General features: G+C 42.9%; 1 protein-coding gene across 1 annotated transcript; it reads right to left on the minus strand.

Moving 5' to 3' along the window:
• Window positions 1-1,158: 1,158 nt before the first annotated feature.
• On the minus strand, window positions 1,159-18,176 carry plekhm1 (pleckstrin homology domain containing, family M (with RUN domain) member 1). Its single transcript, XM_083788242.1, has 12 exons — window positions 17,979-18,176; window positions 15,699-15,787; window positions 13,869-14,113; window positions 12,621-13,265; window positions 11,769-12,279; window positions 10,800-10,962; window positions 7,966-8,958; window positions 6,042-6,187; window positions 5,101-5,294; window positions 3,615-3,678; window positions 3,030-3,187; window positions 1,159-2,777 (listed from the first exon to the last, which is right to left on the minus strand). Exons 2-12 carry the CDS (start codon window positions 15,750-15,752, stop codon window positions 2,672-2,674), a joined length of 3,279 nt encoding a protein of 1,092 aa, XP_083644368.1. The 5' UTR covers window positions 15,753-15,787; window positions 17,979-18,176; the 3' UTR covers window positions 1,159-2,671.
• Window positions 18,177-19,486: the final 1,310 nt, after the last annotated feature.

A 19,486-nucleotide genomic window follows, 5' to 3' on the forward strand; every position in this document is an offset into this window, starting at 1 on the left:
GGACACAACTGTTGACTTCCACCACCACAACACAAGAATGCTAACAGGAAACAGCGGACACCACAAATGGATGAATGGGGCTGTTCTAGTGTTCTTGTTCTGACAAAAAAAACAGATAGAGGAAAAACCGGTCAGGGGAGGAGATCTGGTTTGGTTCTAACCTCTCCCGTCCCGACCCGTATATCATGTTGATATAATTCTATCCACTAGACTAGGTTGGTTTTAACCTCTCCCGGCCCGAATATCATGTTGAATATTCAAAGTCGACACACTACGACTAGGGAAGAAACTTCAGTTAACATAAATAACATGATTAATGTAACCAGTCCAGTCAGTATCCTCTCTTTAGTCTTTCTTTACCTTTGGGCATTGATGCCGTCCCATTCAATACGCACAGGCCGTCGGCCCGCAACACTAATCACCTATTCATTAAGGATACACGCACCAGGTGTGGACCACACCACACAGTGGCGTTCAACTGTAACATCATAAATTATGTGCGTGGCCTATGAATGTGTTTATTTCTTTTGATTGATTGATTTAAATATTTATTAACTCAATATAGGCTATTTCTATTCTCACATATTTATTTGTGGCCTACAATGGAGATGGATGGCTGCTCCGCATGAGTAGCCATCTAAATCTTAGGCTAGGAGGGTCTTTTGGAGTTGTCTCTTGTCAGCTGAGGGAGTATAGGAAATAGCACATGGGATGTTTGGACATTTGGAAGGAAGAGGGCGGCATATCCGCCCACTCAATGACCCAGAACCATTTGTCGCGTTGACCTAGGATGACATATTGCCAGTTAAAAATCTAAAATTAATATGACAGTCACATATTCGTGGTTTAAAACAAAAGTAGTGACACATGCAATGGCCTATGGCCCATAACAATTATATCTGGGTCATTTCTCTATTTCGACACATGGTGGTGCCCTTCAGCCATGTACAGTAACATACTAAACCAACTTTCTGTATACTAGTATACTATTACCCAATGTTTGCAGACAATAGGCTATGTGAAGGAACTTTATTATGTACATCTCAAAAAGCATAGACTGGGCTGATAAATTATGCCAAAGTGAATAGGCTATTCATATAGCCCATGATGTCAGTACAATGTCTTCAAGTCCATACAAATGTTGACATAAATTGTTTTATCTTTTTAATTAAAGTAGGCCTATAGGCTAAATGAAGAAACAAGAAACAATCAATACAGCAATGTTCTATGTTTCAACATTTGGTAAAATGTCCCATAACAATACTTTAGACAGTAAACAAAAACTAAAAGAATACATCACTGTGCAGTTTGCTGTCAAGACATTTCAGATGAACAGGGATCGAACAGGAAGTTTGTTTTTATGCAATGTGCAGGTGAAATTTCCTAATGTTACTGAGATCAAATTAAACCAACATTTCTGCAACAATACATTTTTTTTCAGAGGGATGGTTTGGCTACTATAAAAACTGTTTGTGTAAGTGTAACATTAGCCCCAATCTGAGATTAAGTAAACTTCACATAGTCAAGGACATTGCAACTAAATCTTTAGTTGAAATATCCCTTTAACAGTCACGCCTTTCAGTGCAAATGTGCAAAATATGAGAATGTCAAATTAATGTTCAAAAACATTGAGGAACCCAGTCAAGAAGTACTGTATAAAGAGTAAAGACTTGTACAAATATTAAAAAACAAATAGAATCACTACTGCACAATCATGATTTATGCACTTCTGCCATTTCACCAATCTTTTCACTATGGCTAGCAGCATAGCAACACAGACTAAATCAAAATATTTGCTGCTAACAAATGTCAGTGAACATACAAATGTCATGTTGTGTGTTCATAAAACCTCAGTTCGATCATTAAGAAAATAAAAAAAACTCCAACATAATTAATAATTAGATTTACACATTCACACAATATATATTTTTTCCCACACCGCTTCTTCTAAACTGGGATGTCATTTATAAAATCTTCAACAAGGCAATGTCTAAAATCCTTTTTGCAAAGCTTTTTTGGCACTATATTAGAAAAATGTGTACGGTTTAAATAAAAAGGAAGGCACATTATAATCAAGATCTTAAGTTAATTAGAACATTTCAAGTGTTGTTTTGTATTTATTTATTAAAATTATGTATCCATCCCCTCTTCGTCAATACCGCTTGTAGGCATGTGACTTCTATGAATCCCCATGATAAGTATAGTGTCAAGCATCTCTTGTAAACATGACAGAATAGAGAAAAAAAAGGTTCTGGACCAACAATACAAAATTAAATTAAAAAACACTAAAAGTGAGCATATTAGCAGAACCCTTCATTGGGACTCAAACCTTTATTTGATGGCTATGACTGTCTTAATTAAACCTCCAATAGTGAAAAGTTGGATTTACTGTGCATGTCAGTAACACCCATAATGTCAGTGATGGGGACTTGCTGAGTCTCTCTGGCACACACGTCCACTTCAATGGATGTTTGTTTTGGGTCAGACAGAACAGACGAGCACCACTACATAATTGCACTTGAGGTTAGTTGACCCAAAAAAAAAGCTACATTTTGTGTTCCTTTTGTCGGTTTCCTTCCATCAATAATCTTATAGCTTCCAGGATTACAGATAGGAAGGGGGGCCCTGTATGATGGCAGGGTTGCTACAGCGGTCTGCGGTCTGGCTCGTCTCAGCCTTGCAGATCATCCAGGTATTTCTTACGCCGCTGGCAGCGTGGGCAAGAGGGTGACTGTGCATGGCAGGCCAAGTGAAACACGGCCTTACAGTCTTTACACCTTGAAGACGGAAAGAAAACGTGCGTGTTCAATGGCATTTTCAATACAACAAAACAGATACATTTTCACAAGTGTAGCCAATTATTTGTAGCCCTTTATCTGCATAATTTAGACATAATGGCAATTAATTCCTCACCATAGATTTCTGTATGTTCACTGATGTTGTGCCCGACTGATATACCACCGATAAGTTCTACAGTGTGTAAGAGTGTGTTATTTGAATTGAATTGTGTGTGTGTGGCTGCTGCCTACCGGGTGGTGCTGTCGACCTGGAAGGGGAAGATGACGTCGTTGGAGTTGCAGATCTGGCAGTAGAAGCCACGCTGGCTGCAGAGTTCACATTGGTGCACATGGCTGGAGGCGAACTGCACCAGCGTGCTCAGGTATGCCACGTACTGACCCGCTGCTATCTGAAAAACACGCACGCACACAATGATATACACATATTTCAATGTAGCAAGCTTGACTATAAAGACTCAAGTGATAAATTATGGAGCTTAGTGATATTATCGCGAGATCTGTTGAAGGAGAGAGTGAAGGCGAGATCACTCTTTTGAACGCAATCACATGCTTCATGTATAAAGCAACAAAGTAGTGTTTGGAAGTATTGTTTACCCCATGTAAGTATCACTTCTATATTCTTCTACCCATATATTCTTCTAGCCATAACAAATATCCAAATCAGAATGATTATTGAATATTACAAAAGTATATTAATATTGATTTGTATGCTCTCAGAAAGATTGACACTCAGGAGGACACTCAAACTGAATAGTGAGCTGAATATATCTGAACAGTCATAGAGGAAGGAGGCAGCAGTATATAGCATTTGCATACCTGTCGCAGGTCTATCACACTGTAAAGATGGCTCGACTCCAACAGGTACGTCCGCTGCTGCAATCTGAGGAGAACCCAATAACAAAACAATGCTTGTTAAATGTACAAAAAGATGCAACAACCTAACATTCCATTGTCGATAATGACAACACAAATCGGCATATTCGCCGTTTTATTACCGCTGTTTTGTCTGACCAGTGAAACACTTTGGTACAATGAGTTGTTTTTAAATGTGCTATGTAAATAATTTAGATTTTGATCCCAATTTTGTGAAAATGTAAAAAATCTCACAATGTCACATTATGAGCTTGTAAAACGGCTATTTCTGCTACTAGATTGGTGCCCGAAACTCAGGAACCACACAAGTTGGGAATGATGAAAGTTGATGCACGTTGAGAATGCATGCCCCACCCGGTATTGCATACCCATTGTCCCCATCCGTTTGTGTTGATGCAAGTTGAGAATGCATGCCCCACCCAATTATGCATACAAGTTATAGCCATTGTCCCCATCTGTTTGTGTCCATTGTCTAGATCAGATTACCAAAAATCGTAACCCTGGAGTTGTTAATTTTGGCAAAATCATGTAGATATTTTTTAGGGGTATTAAAGACTCCTAGTAGAGACTAGTCCTCTCCACTACTAGACTGTCCTCTCCCAGCCCGTAAGGGGCCATGTCTCTTCACTGTATCCCCAGTGAAGAGACCATCTTCCCCCATACACCTGATGGTCCAGCTCATGCACAAAATCTGGAGAGGGCTCCCGCTCTAGTAAAGGGGTTCTCAACGTTTTTGGCCGGGGACCCCCGGAAATGCTTTGGCAATGTCTCGGGACCCCCGCCCCCTCCCAACCCCCAATATAAATTGACTGCTATAATAACCTTAATAATAGAGACAATAAATAAATACTGAAACCAGATATAATAATTAGGGAAGGTGTATGCATGTACTATGTGTACTATGTAAACTCTTCATTTCCACTTTCCAGCCATTCAGTTGCAATGGTCGCGACCCACGGGTTGAGAACCCCTGCTCTAGTCTACACCCACTTCCCCTATAACCACCTGGGGGCCACCGAACACTCCCGCACCGACCCCGTCACTGACCTCCACACCAGTTTTTTCAGGCATTTAACAGAAATTATTTTTAATAATGTTCTGAAAAATGTTTGACTTTTTTAGATTATGAAATAATTGCAAATGTTTACTCTCTACCCCCCAAGAATGGGTCTTTGACCATGCATGCATGATGATTTTGGGTGCCATGTCATCTTCTGGTATTGGTCCACACTGGGCTTTATCAAGTCCAGAGTCAACACAGCCATCCATCAGGATATTCTAGAAAACGTTGTGCTTCCATTGTTGACCAGTTTTACGGAGATGCCGATTTACTTTTCCAGCAGGACTTGGCACCTGCCCACGGTGCTAAAACTACCAAGTAGGGCTGAAGTGAACTAACCTGACATGGACAGTTTCACACACCACATACCTGGCTTGGACCTTCTTACAGGCACCACTGCGGCAAGTGAGCAGGTAGTCTCCCAGCAGGCGTAGGCTCTGACGGAGGCGGTGTGCCTGGCCCATGTGTTCGGCGTGCTCCATCAGCTCTGGGTTCAGCTGCTCCAGGTTCAACAGGGGCTCCTGCTCGATCTCATCCAGCAACCTCAGGGCCTTCCGGGAAACCTGATGAGTCACGAACAAGATGCATGAGACTAAGTAAAACTTATCAAGAGTACATTTATTTTTGTTTGGCTTCTTCAGACTTTGCCGCAGCATTGGTAATAAAAAAAAAAGAGACAAAAAAGACAGTAGGCCCCACCTGACCTCACTAATTAGCACACATTTTACGCCCTACACGGCCCGAAAACGCCAATTAAAAACATCACACCTGTGTGAACTTGTGAAGTGAGGGGCGCTCTTATCATTATACATCATCATACATCTTCTGAACTGAATTTATGTGATTGGTTAGCCGATTTGATCGTCTACAAATGACGTACATTTTCTCTTCATTGTCAATGGCATTTAATGTTTGTCTTGCCACAAATGTACGTCATATTTGGCGGACATTTGACCGAATTTCTCTTTTCATTGTCAATGGCAAATATGAGACGTGTGTGGACAAAAGCTGTATACAGGAGGGGCTAGTGCCCCTCAAAAAGAAAAAAGGGTCCATATATGGGCATTCCCAGACCTGTTTCCCTCAGGGCATCTTACTGGTAATAAGGGAATAAAATAAAACATATCCATATGATATGCATCGTTTGCTTTGAAATGCTTGGGAGGTCATTATGCGAAATGTTGCATAAATAAAATGTATATTGCAGTGTAGCAGTCTATATTGTTTCCAGAGGTATTTAGAGAATTCAAGGTTCCGTTTTATGGCCTTTGGCCCTGTATAGAACAGCACATCTGCAATGCTGGACCCACCTCTCGAGCTGTGAGGTCCCAATTGTGCACCATGCGAGCTGGGATGATGGTGGTGTCACCAAGGTGGCAGGAGTCACAGTAGTACTGGCCCGAAAACTCACACAGCTGCACTCGTCCCAGGGAGAGGCCGATCTGTCGAGGGCAACCTGCATGAGGGACAGACGCAAGGGATATAAATATAGCAAACAAATATTCCTAGTTTCACGTCAAGGTTGTGGTATGACTTTACCACAACCTTGGAATTGTTTAGCTCGTTTTGATACACTGGGGAGAGTGTCACTACCTGCCTTTTCTTACAATACAATAATACGTTTCTTTAATTTCTCAAGAATTAACTGCTTGAACTCAACTGCCTGTTTTGCTACATTAATTGCCTTACAAACTGTGAAACCCCAAAGTAGCAGCTCACTTGTTTTTTATTTTTATTACATTTAGAATAGCCAATTATTTTTAACTATTTTCTCCACAATGTAGTAGTTTTTAGTAGTAATTTGTCCACACACACGTTTGTGTGTTGTCACTGCTGTTGTACCCTACAAGCTCATCTAACAGTCTCCGTCCTACAGGTGCTGCCCCAGCCCGTAGGACTACATGCAGTGACAAAGATCACCATCCCAGGCCAGCAATTGTGTTCATACTCTGTAGATTTTAACCCCCCTAGACTCCACGGTGGTGAGCAGGTACTTTACGACTGCACCAACCGAGCCCCTCTACATCTCACATGCATTATTTGCAGATTTTGTAGTGTTAATTAATTTATATAAAATCCCCTGAAATAAAGCCAACTACTTTTTTTCTCTGTGAGATTGGACAAAGGCATGGTAAGCAATAAGCTTTACATGATTTCATGCATAACTAGCCTATTTCCTGTAACTTCCTGAAACTACAGGCCCATGTTAGCAGATGCTCTTTACTTCTCTATTGTCTATTTCTCTATTTATATAGAACAGCAAACCCCAAAATCTCTCTGACTGAGAGAACAACACATCCAGCAGATTTTAAATCAGGGGCCTGCATGTTCGTTTACGAAGTCATTATACTACTTAAGCCCTATATACTACGATGCAAGCTGGGAAAAAGAAATAGTCAGAGTCTGATGACCTGCAGTCAGGAATCCCCAGGACCCACGCATCTGGATCTTATTATAAGACATGCATGCATGTGATGTGGAGAAAAAGACTGAGAGATGTGGAGAATGGCTAAAAATAAATGAGAAAAAAGTGGACAGGCATAGTCTCTTTTTCCCTCTACACCAAATCTCTTCATGGAATCTGCAAGCCCACAAGGCATCACATTGCAACACGTTGTGAGCTTGCTGCTTGTAAAAATGGTAGCCAACGCCTCACTGCTGGCACTAAGGGTTGGATTGGGGTTAAGTCTCTGCGACATACTAGTGTCATGGCCAGGGGGTGTACTTGTACATCAAACGCTGCCCCACGCTAACTGGTAGTGTCCTGTATTAAGCTACTTGCTTTACTATAGCCAATGCAAGGTGCAACAGCAATGTCTTGCTCAAGGACACAATGCCAAGAGGAGGCAGGAAAGGAACCGGGAACCTTCAGATTCCCAGAAGGCCACTCAACCTTCTTACACTGTTACAGAACTGGTTGATATTTTAAGTGACTTGCTTGCACAACTGAACATTTTCCAAAAGTTCACTATAAATTACATGACAGTGTTAGTAATGTTTTGGATAACTAACAGGATGTCTCTTCTTTGACACAATGGACGAACAAAGCCTGCCGGACGTGTTTTTAACCATGTGAAATACTATTATTCATTTTTTTTAATCCCTCTTTTTTTTTGTACCTTTTCATGCTGCACAAACTGGTCCTGGCACCTTTAAGAAACATTGATAATATATATATAATAATATTTAATTTGTTATATATATATATATATAATATTTAAACCCCAAAATCACCTGCACACTTGAAGTTCTGCTTGTCCAGCCCCTTCACTGACGGCACAGTGTATAGATGAGCCAACAGCACTCCATCTCCTTTCAGTCTGTGTTGCACCAGTCTGTGGACGTTTCCTGTGATGACCTGACCCCCTACTGCTGGCTCCTCCGATAACCCATCCTCCCCGCTGTCCAGGTAGGAGTCCAGAGCTCCTCGGATCAGAGCCCTCCAGGCGCGCGCCTCCTCGGGGCTCTCCGCTCTCAGCCTCAATGTCTCTTTGCAGGTCAAAAGTTTAAAGAAGGCCTCTCCACCCAGCGAGACGGCCGGAACAACATCGCGAATCACTTCGATGGGGTGGCCTATCCGCAGAGACTTCCGCCCTTCCTGGACCCAGAAGCCCTTCAAGGCCTCTAAGGAGAGGGAGAAGACAAGACGCACCCATGGCCGGCCATCAGCGTCTGGCGAGAAGTATAACACTGCTTCTTTGATGGCGTCTGGCTCTGAGTCAGCAGACCGTGTCCAGTCTAGGACCTGTGGAGGAAGAGGTGGAGGCGCTGTACACCCTCCACCGCCCTCCACGTCCGCGGAGCATGAGCCTCGTTCAGGGCTGGAAGGGGTGGAGGAAGTAGACGATGGCGAGGGTTCATTCAGACCGTTCATGGGGAGGGGCTGCAGCACTTCCCACTGCTCATCCATGCGGGAAGTCGGGCGACATTTGTTGACCGCCTCCACAATGCGGTCCACCCAGTCCTCTGCCTCATCATGATTGGCTGCCCGGAGGTAGAGGCGCTTACCCGAGAAGGCCAGCTCGAAGCGCCCGTCGGCTGAGGTGACACGGGCGTCCTCACAGCGCAGCAGTGAGGAGTTCTCGCAGCCGGTGCGCTCCTCAGCATCGAGGTAAAGGCGGAACTCAAAGGGGGACAGCTCACAATAGTAGTCTCGCCACCTACCCAACACGCCGCGGTATTCCAGGTGACCAAGCTTCAGAAGGCCACGGAACGGGTTGGACAGCCCTGACAGGTGGAAGATGAAACAAGGACAAGACAAAGTTAGCACAATACAATACCAATTTGACTATAGAGCACCAAAGTCCTGACGTAACTCGCTCATCCTGACGATTCCCCTGGTTTGCGGAAGTAATTTCTCTATGGAGAATAACATGGGGTGATCTTAATATCGTTTACTATAAGCGTTGTGGTCCAAAAATAAACAAGCTGTCTCGGCGTTATTGTTAGGGAGGTGTCTCTGTATCGTTTGCAACAGTCAGTCACTCATATATGATACAGTCTGCTTCTAGCGAAAATCTAACTAATTCAGCAGCAGTAACATTAGCGTTTTCTCTCAGTCAGTTGATTCTTCATATCCATATGAGTGAAGCGGCCGGGGTGACATGTTTATTTTTCAAACACAGTTGTTATATGAGGCGATCTAAAATCGCCTCAATGGGGATTTCAATGCAACTAAACAAATACATGAACCTGGGGACTGACGCCCTCTACTGAAAGTGACGTCAGACTTCGGTGCTCTATTGGTTTGCTTTTATTCTGACACCTTGGAGATTAGTATTATTTTCGTTGTGACAAAAGCACAAAACCGGTTTCAGCAGTACATCTGATCCTACAGTCACAAGGGCAGTGACGAAGAAAACATGAAAAGGGAGTAGGGTTGGAAAGGTAAAGGATATGTTACTGTATGGTAGAGGTCTTGACGGGTCCAAAAAAAAAAAAGACCCGCTAAAAATGGCCCGGGACCGAATGGACCCACTGCTATTATTAGAATTCTAGCTCCGAACCGAAAAGCACCAGAGGTGTATAATAAATATGAGGACCGTTACCCGTACAAAACCCAAGGACCCGAAATGACCGAATGCCAAATCGTGCTTTCTTTCTTGTTGTTGTCTCGGTAGTGTGCGCCTCTAGTACTTCCTTCCATACAAGTCACGTGCCGCAAGTCACGTGTCTTCTTAGGACATAACTTAGGAGACTGCAAATCTTCTTGAACTATATATTGGCGACTATAAACTACACGTATTTCCTCACATCCTGTGTATAATAAGGATATTATACACAGGATGTGAGGAAATACGTGAAGTTTCCAAAACATGTAAACATGTTTCCCCACACAGTTAAGAAATACATGACTTCTTGAATGGAAACTGAGGAAATTGACACATCATTCCATCCAAAGATGTGTCAATTTCCATCCAGACTATTAGGAAAAGGATCTCTTCAAACATCGTCAATTCTGATGTTCCTTAGAGTCTGAAGAAAGTTGGAACATTTTTATTTATGAAAAAAAGTTTCATTTTATTTTTTGATGGTTTTCAAAATGTGTCCTTGAGGAAGTTCCAGGTGGTCCCCAGCAAAATGTATTAAAAGAAAGGGATCTCTTTTAACACAAATCTTGTACGTCCCTGGCACAAAATATTTTCCAATGGTGATCCATAGGCAAATACATTTTAATTTGTGGACATGAAAAAGTTTGTATATATATTGTTGTTGGTTGACATAGGTGCATCTGCTTTATGACTCACTGAATTGGAAGGAAGACATTAGGGTGAAATTTGGTGTGGAGCAAATAGACTACTATTTGTAATAAGATTTATCCTAAAGAAAAATCATGAAAACACCCCTCTCCACCAACAACTACTCTCAACATTTAGCTTAAAATTCTATCTATTGTTCTTCAATGACATCTTCTCAAGACCATTTATAGTTATGTTCTGCAGTTGTTGAAACAATGCATTTGTAAAGCTTGTAAATCTGCTATTTTGTTTAAAAAGTACATTGTAGAATGGTCTTAATGGGATCATCTACACCTACACGCCATTGACCAGTGTGTTTTGACCAAATACCTATTTGTCTGCGGTGAATCACGCTGGGAGGTGGCTGAGGGCCCTCGGGCTCAGAACAGGGGGAGATCAGCCCATTAACACTGGCTGGGGACTCCTCTAGGTCCGGCACTTCCTCAAGGTGGGGCTTGTAGATGTCGTCGTCTGAGATCCAGGAGTGGGTATACTGCAGATGACAGTACAACAAAGTCATTCTCTCTGCTGTGTACAGTTATGTGTAATTTACTAACTTATAGTAAGAATACATGAATTTCCTTGTGGCTTTAATAGAGGACCAAAGTCTCACGTCATTTACGCATCCTACCTGAATCACAGTTACAGTAGGTTATAACAAGGACTTTGGATGTCAGAGGAAAAATGTGTGTGTGTACTTGTATTCCTATACTTGTGAGTGCCAAATGTCACCCCAAATTTGAGAAATAGACGTAGTACAGACAATAGACAATGTACATTATGATGACCATTGGATTGGGCATTTAGGGGTTGGTTTATGGGTTGCATTGGACTTATGCCCGTTTTATACTTAGTTGGACGGAATGTGCGCCATTTAGTGCTGCATGATTCTTGCTCAAATGTGAATCTCGATTTTCCTCCACACGATACTCATTTTTGATGAGAATTTTTATTGTCTTTAGAATGTAGAACATTCAAAATGTGGCACCTGGAGCCAACTACTGTGACTTTAAACAGACAACATTAAAGTGCTTGACTTAACCTCTCTTAAAGTCTCTCTTGTAGCAAAAACATAATAGTAACTAAAAAGAGTTGGACCGCCAACTGTATGATTTGATCAAATTTAGAAATAAGATTGCATAGGTGTCTGAATCTAGATCTCGATCTTTTTTCAATTAATTGTGCAGCACTAGAGCCAGTGTCTTGCACCGACAAATAGCTGATTTACAAGCCCACAACGGCTGTTACTTCATCAAAATATTATATGTGTGTGTGTGCATGTCACTTTCCGACACTTACCGAGAGCGATTCCACTGACATTTGTCTGCCGAGGATACTGGCAGGGTGAGAGAAGGCAGGATCAGGGCAAACAGTTCTGAGGCTGTTTGCTGAAGGCTCAGAGCTGCACTCTGCAGGGTTTTTCATCACCTCTACTTCAGTGTCCTTCTGGAAAATCTCAGTCTCCTTCCGATAACAGATTGCGTGTTCCTCCTCCACAGGCTTGCTGGCGGCCACCTTTGTGTCCGAGCGCGACTCAGAGGAGGCATCAAGCCGCGATTCAGAAGAAACGAGGACTAATTCGGGTGCCGGTTCAGAACATGATGCCGGTTCTGAGCCCGGAGGCGAGGAACTTGTTGTCCGGTCTGCACGTTCGGGGAAGGGCGTGGGCGGGCTGTGGATCTCGCTGTCGGAGCCGCTGTAAGCAGTGGCATCGGATATGTGGTCGGGACACACACTGGAGACAAAGGAGTCTTCCTCACGCATGGAGTCCTGGCTGGAGTGTCCGCAACTACGAACGTCTGACAGAACACTGCAGAGACACGACAAGTTTCAACCAGTGCAAGGCAGGAGGACAACATTTGATTGTAAATGAAGGTGCATGCATTTGATCAAAGAGCAAGAAGTAAATACATGGAAATCAAACATTGTTGACTTTATGAGGCTAACAGACAATGGTAAATATTCACTAATGTTGTTATTAAAGAAGCCTGGACACATTTCTCCATATAGGTTAGTACAGTGATGTCTGTTTCATTTACTCTGAATTAGGGAAAATGTCCACTGGTTACCAGAACTTAATAGCTTTTCATATCATTCATCTTATAATATTTACATATGCATTTACATGCAATCCCACAAACAGAAACGTACTCTTTGGGTGGCCTCTTAGTGCTGCCGTCACCATTGGGGGACAGATCCAGGTCACTGCGGGGGTCCTGGCCCTGCAGGAAGCTGTCAGAGCTCAGGCTGGACGACAGCTGAGAGGAGCCCGTTGTGTCCAGGCTCAAATTGGACGAGTTCATGGCGGTCCTGCTCGCCGGTAACGCCCCCGCTCCCTTTCCCACCGGCACTGCCCCTGGGCCCCCCCTGTGCACCTCCACCGTGTCCGAAGATCCCGACGACTGAGACGCCGTATCCCACGATGACTCCTTCGGCTGGGAGGCTGCGCCGTTGACAGCAGTGGGCGGTTCGAGCCCGTCCGCCTGGGCAGCGGGGCAGAGCCCCGCTAGGGCCAGCGGGGTGGTGGTCCACTCGTTGAGGACGGCCGACTTGTAGGAGAGGTTGAACGTGAGTGAGGCCAGGCCCTGCAGGTAGCTGATCAGCACCTCGCGCTCCTCTGGGTTCAGGAGCAGCGCGGCGGGCTGATAGTGGGCCTGCAGCTTGGAGCCCTCCCTGAACAGGGATACCAGGTAACACTCCAGCAGGCCGTGGTTGAGCGCCAGCCGCAGCCACGCCCGGCACCGGCCCACGTCTGTGCTCACGAAGCTCAGCTTCTCCAGTTCCGCGATCACATCACTGGACAGGTAACAGTAACGGTATTAATAAGAATTTACTTCTTTTTGGGTAGCATCTTTCACAGTTCACACACACACACACACACACACACACACACACACACACACACACACACACACACACGGAGGAAGGCCTATGTTTGTTTTGACCGCTGTTTGGTAATACATTATTTTGGTAAAATGGTGTGTAGACTTCCTCCTTCTCTTTCTTAACCAAAATGAACATATTTTGGGAACGTCATTATAGGCACTGTTTTGTTTGTTTTTTTTAGTTCAGAATGATGTTGATGATTATGTTTAACTTTTCTTGAATGAGCCATGCATTTCACCTGAATGAAAACTGATGAATACAAAGCTTGTTCTGATGGCAAACAATATCTTTATACGAGTAAACCAGGTACTGTTAAGCAGTACACAGCAGAGAGTAAGCAGCAATCTAAATAGCTCAGATTTAGAGCTTGTAGATCGACTATGTTTGGCAAAGAGATTTGGTGTACTGTAGATGGGAAATGTACAGTTTTAACTCAGGTCACAAATCTAGAGGGTTTGTGTGGTTAACAACATCATGTTGTGGAATGTGTTCCTTGTTGAGCTCTTCACTAACCGGTGGGTGACACTTTTGAGCAGGCTCCAGAAGACAGGCTGGGGGAGGGATCCCCTCGCCCCCTTCTTCTTACGGCCAGCGGCCACGGCGCGGATGTGCTTGCTCTTGATGCCGTGGATGAAGATGGCCTCCAGGGTACAGCAGAGCAGGTTGGCATCCCCGTCCTCGCTGGTCACCACCGCATCAGACGTCACATAGCGCTTCTGCAGGGCCTTCAGTGACAGCACCAGCTTCTCCTTGAGAAGCTGAAACAAGATGATCATTGTGGAAATTAGAAATTAATTAATTTAAAAAAAATCACACTTGTGTGAAGTGAGGGGCGCTCATATCATCATACATCACATTCCGTGCTCAGCCAATCAAATTATCACAAATCACCGGCCAATCACTTTTGGCGTCTTCAATTTTCTGCCTTCACTTTTTATCCTCAATATGTAGTTGTACTTTGCTCAGCCAATCAAATCATCGCTATGGGGTGATCAGCCAATCAAATAATCGTATTTGTGTTCAGATAAACAGACAAAGCTGGGCATAGGGAGGGGCTAGCACCCCTCAAAACATATATGGTGACGCTATAACAGGCCGATTAGAAACATTGGGGCTGGAGGCTCTTCCTTGATCTACTGGGAGTTTCACATTCACGGGCAGACAGAAAACATACCACCCCCCATCCCACCTTTGGCCTGGTTGAGGATAATAAACATGTTAGCCTCGTTTCCTTTAAGGTGAGGATCTCTAAACTTAAACCTATAAACTTCATTTAAAATCGATATCGATAATTAAGGCCTTGACATAAAGGGACTGCTTTTCATGTTACAGAGATAGCACAAACAAATAAATACAAGCATTCAAATATAGAATGGATCTTATTTTGAATGAGGGAACTAGGAACAATAGAAAGATAAAGCTTGAGGAAAACATTTGTCATTGTTCCATTAAGAGAAGAGGAAAGATGGCTCATTGACCATGTGACTTTCAAACGATTACCTATTGAGTCACCTCCAGTCAGCTGACAGGCACAGACTAGTGAACATCAACAGGCCTACATTATGCAATACACTATAGGCCATCAACATATATCAGACTGAGAATGCCATTGTCTGTGTTCTGTACATTGGGTACTGTAGCAGCTGTGCTGGTGTCAGCAGAGCCGTTCTACAAATGCATTACTAGGCTACACAATAAAATCCAGAAATGAACGCATAGGATTTTACCATGTACTCTGCCTAAAATCCCCCCAAAACCAACAATAATTGGCAATAATTATGAACAACAACAGCCAGTCACAGTTTCCCATGAAAATCGTATATCTGGCATTCAATTTAAACCCCACTGCATTTAACCCCACATTGCTTTGATGTGAGGACAAGGCTGAACTTTTGTCTTTGATTCACTCTTTAGCTTTGTTTGTCTGAAAATATTAGACTTGATTAAGGCCCTCTAGCCAGGGCCATTGAAAGAATCAAGACAAGCAGCAGAGTACAGACCAGAGAGTACACAGAGTACATCACTACCAGATACTTTATCATTCTATCAACTAAAATCTATAAACACCATTTGTCTAGTCATCAGATGCTTTAGAGAAAATAGTTAAAAGGCTAAAAATGTTGCAAAGAAAAAAACATTAAGCTAAGGCAGATGTGATTAGTGTTAGGCAGGTAAAGCAAGTCTGAAGAGGTGGGTCTTGATTGGGAGGCTTTGAACACATCAAGGGTGGGGCAAAAAACAAAACCTATAATAGTTGGCCATGAAATGCCACAAATGCAAAACTGTAAGGATGTAATCTTCTAAAGTTACAAGAGCTTAAACAACATGGAGCTGTTGCTTTACCTGTGTGACATCTTTGACCTCTGGTGATGGGTCTGGTGTCTGTGTGGCAAGCATGGCACTCCGGAGAAGGTTTATTCCAACATGGCACGCTGAAACGCAAAAACAAAATATATTCCTTTAGGAATGAGCACAAGGAGGCTGGGGCCGCATTGGGCAAATCGGAGGAAACCAAACCACTCTCCAAAACGACCAGACAGGACTTAAACCTACAGGCATAAAGAAATGTCAGGAAGACCGGAGGCTGGAGGAAGGCCGGTCAACCCAAAGAGAAACCCAGAGAAACCAGCTGGCTCATTGTAAACTGTCAAAACATCTCTTCCTTCCCATTGTATTCATAACTTACTTCCCTGTTGAAACATTATCTGACATGATGATAGATGGGTATAAACGGACTGTGGGTGTGTTTGTAGCCAGATTGCCAATGCACATCTGATAACATCACTATGAATGTCTAATCTGCACTGTAGCAGCGTATACATTTCAGACTTCTGAGTCAGGCACAGTTGCACACACACAGTACAAATCAGAGTTAAAAGCCACTTCTGTATTCAAGTCATATGACAGTGATCTCTCTTTTTGGCTGCAGGGAAGCAGCCACAGAGTCACACACATATGATACAGAAATAACTTAATCTTCATACTTTCATATCAACTGCATGCATCAATGACAAACTGCTTTGCTCTATTATAACAAGGCCCAATGCATAGATAGACACAGACAGACAGCATTTTTAAACAGTAAAATAAATAGAACGTACTACCTTTAAAGGGTTCATTTCCTTCCCAAACCCAATTATTTGCAGGACAGCACTTGGCTATGATCAGCTTCATTCTGTTCTGATCCATGGAGGACACCAGTCTATTCTTGACCAAAGCCAGCATTGAAAAAAAAGAGTGTTCCCTACTGGTAAGTGGTAACTAACTAAAGGAAAGAGGAGACCCGCACACCGTTTTTATACTTTTTAAAGCTCCCAAAGAAATTACCCATACTGGTAACTACTCATTGGTTACCAGTAAAGTGGCAGTGAATGTAAATCACAGCATTGTCATAGCAGCATGATCAATGACTGTGTGATAAGATCAAAGGCTCATTCGACTGTTCTAAAGTAACACAGAACATCAATGCTCGAAAACACACCTAATCAAAGTACAAAATGATGGCTTCAATTCCAGCTAACGCAATTAAATATGTCAAAATGAATGTCCACTTGTTACATTTTTAGGTCTTTAGTCTGTCAGTGTTAAATACATAAGATTTTACAACAAATAAAATCAAGAAAGAACAAGATTTTTGGGCAGGATCTCATTGTTGATCACTAGTACTAGGAATACACTTAGCACACTAGCTGCTGCTGGAGCACTCATCCAATGTAATTTTGACTGTGCATGCACCTGATGGTACTCAGTCTATAGCACCACTAAAGGCATTAAAACAAAACTTCAGACCTCTCAAAACAAACTGATCAGGTTACTACTTAAGCTGGCTCACGCACACCCACAGCCCTAGGACTCACCCCTGCTTATACCAGTGAACGACTTCAATAACGTCTCTCACACACACACACACACACACACACACACACACACACACACACACACACACACACACACACACACAATCAGAGGGATCGAGATCCACTGATCTCGTTCAACCCTAGCCATGGTTCACATGACGCTCAGTCCATATCCATATTCCAAGTCTTCAACCCAGATTCGTTCTGCTGCTATGCCACCAAAATGTGGAATGACATTGCCCAACCAACAACCATCACAAAGTGTGACTCCGTACCCACCTTCATAACCGCCATAAAGTAACGTCTTCTAAGTTTGACATAAATGACCTCCCCATGTAGAGCTACTATCCCCATTTATGTTGTTGTATGTATTGTAATGTCTTGATTAATTGAATACACAGGAGACAGGACAGGACCTCCAATCCTTTTTGCATCATTGTATAATCGTACTACTGTACTATTTGCAAAATGTTATTCCACCAATCAAACAGTGTGACTATTGACAAACTTATAGCTATATACTACATTATCTTCATTTCTGCTAGCCATGGTGCCAGGGCTACATTTCTGCTAACTTTAGCAAACCAGCTAAAGTCAAAGTCAAAAAAGTCAAAGTCGTACGATTTGTCACACTTGTACGCCGGCAATTCATACGTGTGAAATGGACAGAAAGACCCACAGATCATCACAGTGTAGGTGTGTATTCTAATTCTGATGGCAACATCAGCTGACACACACTGCTGCTGCTATAATAACACTACTTTACCTCGGTTGTTAGGGTCCCAAAACACGCAGGGCAGCGACTGTACAGGCCAGGGACGTCCCAGAAACGATTTCGCAAATGTTGAATCAATTCGAGTGTTGCTTTTCCATCGTGACTGTGTTAAGACCACGTCTGTACAAGACGCCAAAGTGAGAAGAATATGCTGTTGTTTTGTTGTTATTGAGTGAGTCGCCTGAGAGCAGCAATTTAGCAAAGCTAGCCAAACACAAATGCATGACGGGAAGTGATACCAACTCATGTAATGGTACGTTTTTGCCTATTATTGTAAAATGAGTCCAGTCCAACCTGGTCCAGATCCTGGTTCTCACCCGAGGAGGGGGTTCTACTTCTAGGGGTTAATACGTAATAGCAAAATAATTAAATATTTATAATCTTTTTTCCATCTACAAGTAAAAATAACTGCAGAACGTCCAACAATAGCCAAATAATGGTAATGGCTATTGTGATCAGTTACTTCCACCACAGGGAATAGACAAAAAGCGTGCCATTGATTGAATGCAATTTCAGAAGCAATTTTTTATCTAAATTATAAATGCACTTTAGGTTGGGCCGGGGAATCTTTCTTTATGCTGCTGCATTTACGGTTTGCATTTGGTTTGTGTTGGATTCGTCGTACACGGCCAAAATGTACCCTCTGCTCCTGTGACGTGACGATGTTCCTTTGCTGGGACTCCGTGTTCCCTCGCCTGTTTGACTGACCAATGCTGCAATGACCTGTGTGTTGGTTGGTGTGCAAGAATATTAATATACACTGTCACTCTCTTTTGCTGCTGCTGCTGCTGCTGCTGGGGCAGTTTTTTTTTTGTTTTTTTTAATGCATGTAGGGCGGGTTGCTTCCTTTTCATTTTTACTAGCCTACTACAGTTGTACAAGCAACAAGCACACACAAAATGTCTCTGCTGCGCTCTCTGCCACAGTGCCAAATTTGCACACCACTGCAACTTGCTAACTAGAAAATTCGCAATTTAAAAAAATTGCAGAGTGTGGTTGCCGCAGTGGCTTACATATGCCCCTCCCACTAGTATTGCCAGCCAATTACAATTTCAAGTCACGCCTTAGATCATGCGTAAGTAATTCGGAGGGGATTTAACCCCCGAAATTCATGTTTTTGCGACAAACGGTTACATTTCTCGCATTTGCGGCGCCCCCTATGGATGAAAATGGAATGCTTTTAGAACTTGGTTGATTGAACCACCCCGGACATGTGATTCAAATTTGGGATGGATTGGACATTCCGTTCGTGATTTATGGCATTTTTTGTGATATAGGCCCCTCCTACTAACTTCGGAAGACGATTACGGCCGAACGATACGCACTTTCAAAATTCTGCAGTTTTAATTGGATGGGTCCAGAGATCACGTGTGCCGAATTCTGTGAGATTTGGACAAAATCTGTAGGAGGAAAAGCAAAAAGTGTGTTTTGGACAAAATTCAAAATGGCGGAAAATCTATCATGGCGGAAATGGGCGTGGCCTATATGGGGAGATGCGT

Source organism: Protomyctophum parallelum (assembly GCF_964188405.1).
Source record: "Protomyctophum parallelum genome assembly, chromosome: 17".
Classification (NCBI taxonomy): Eukaryota; Metazoa; Chordata; class Actinopteri; order Myctophiformes; family Myctophidae; genus Protomyctophum; species Protomyctophum parallelum.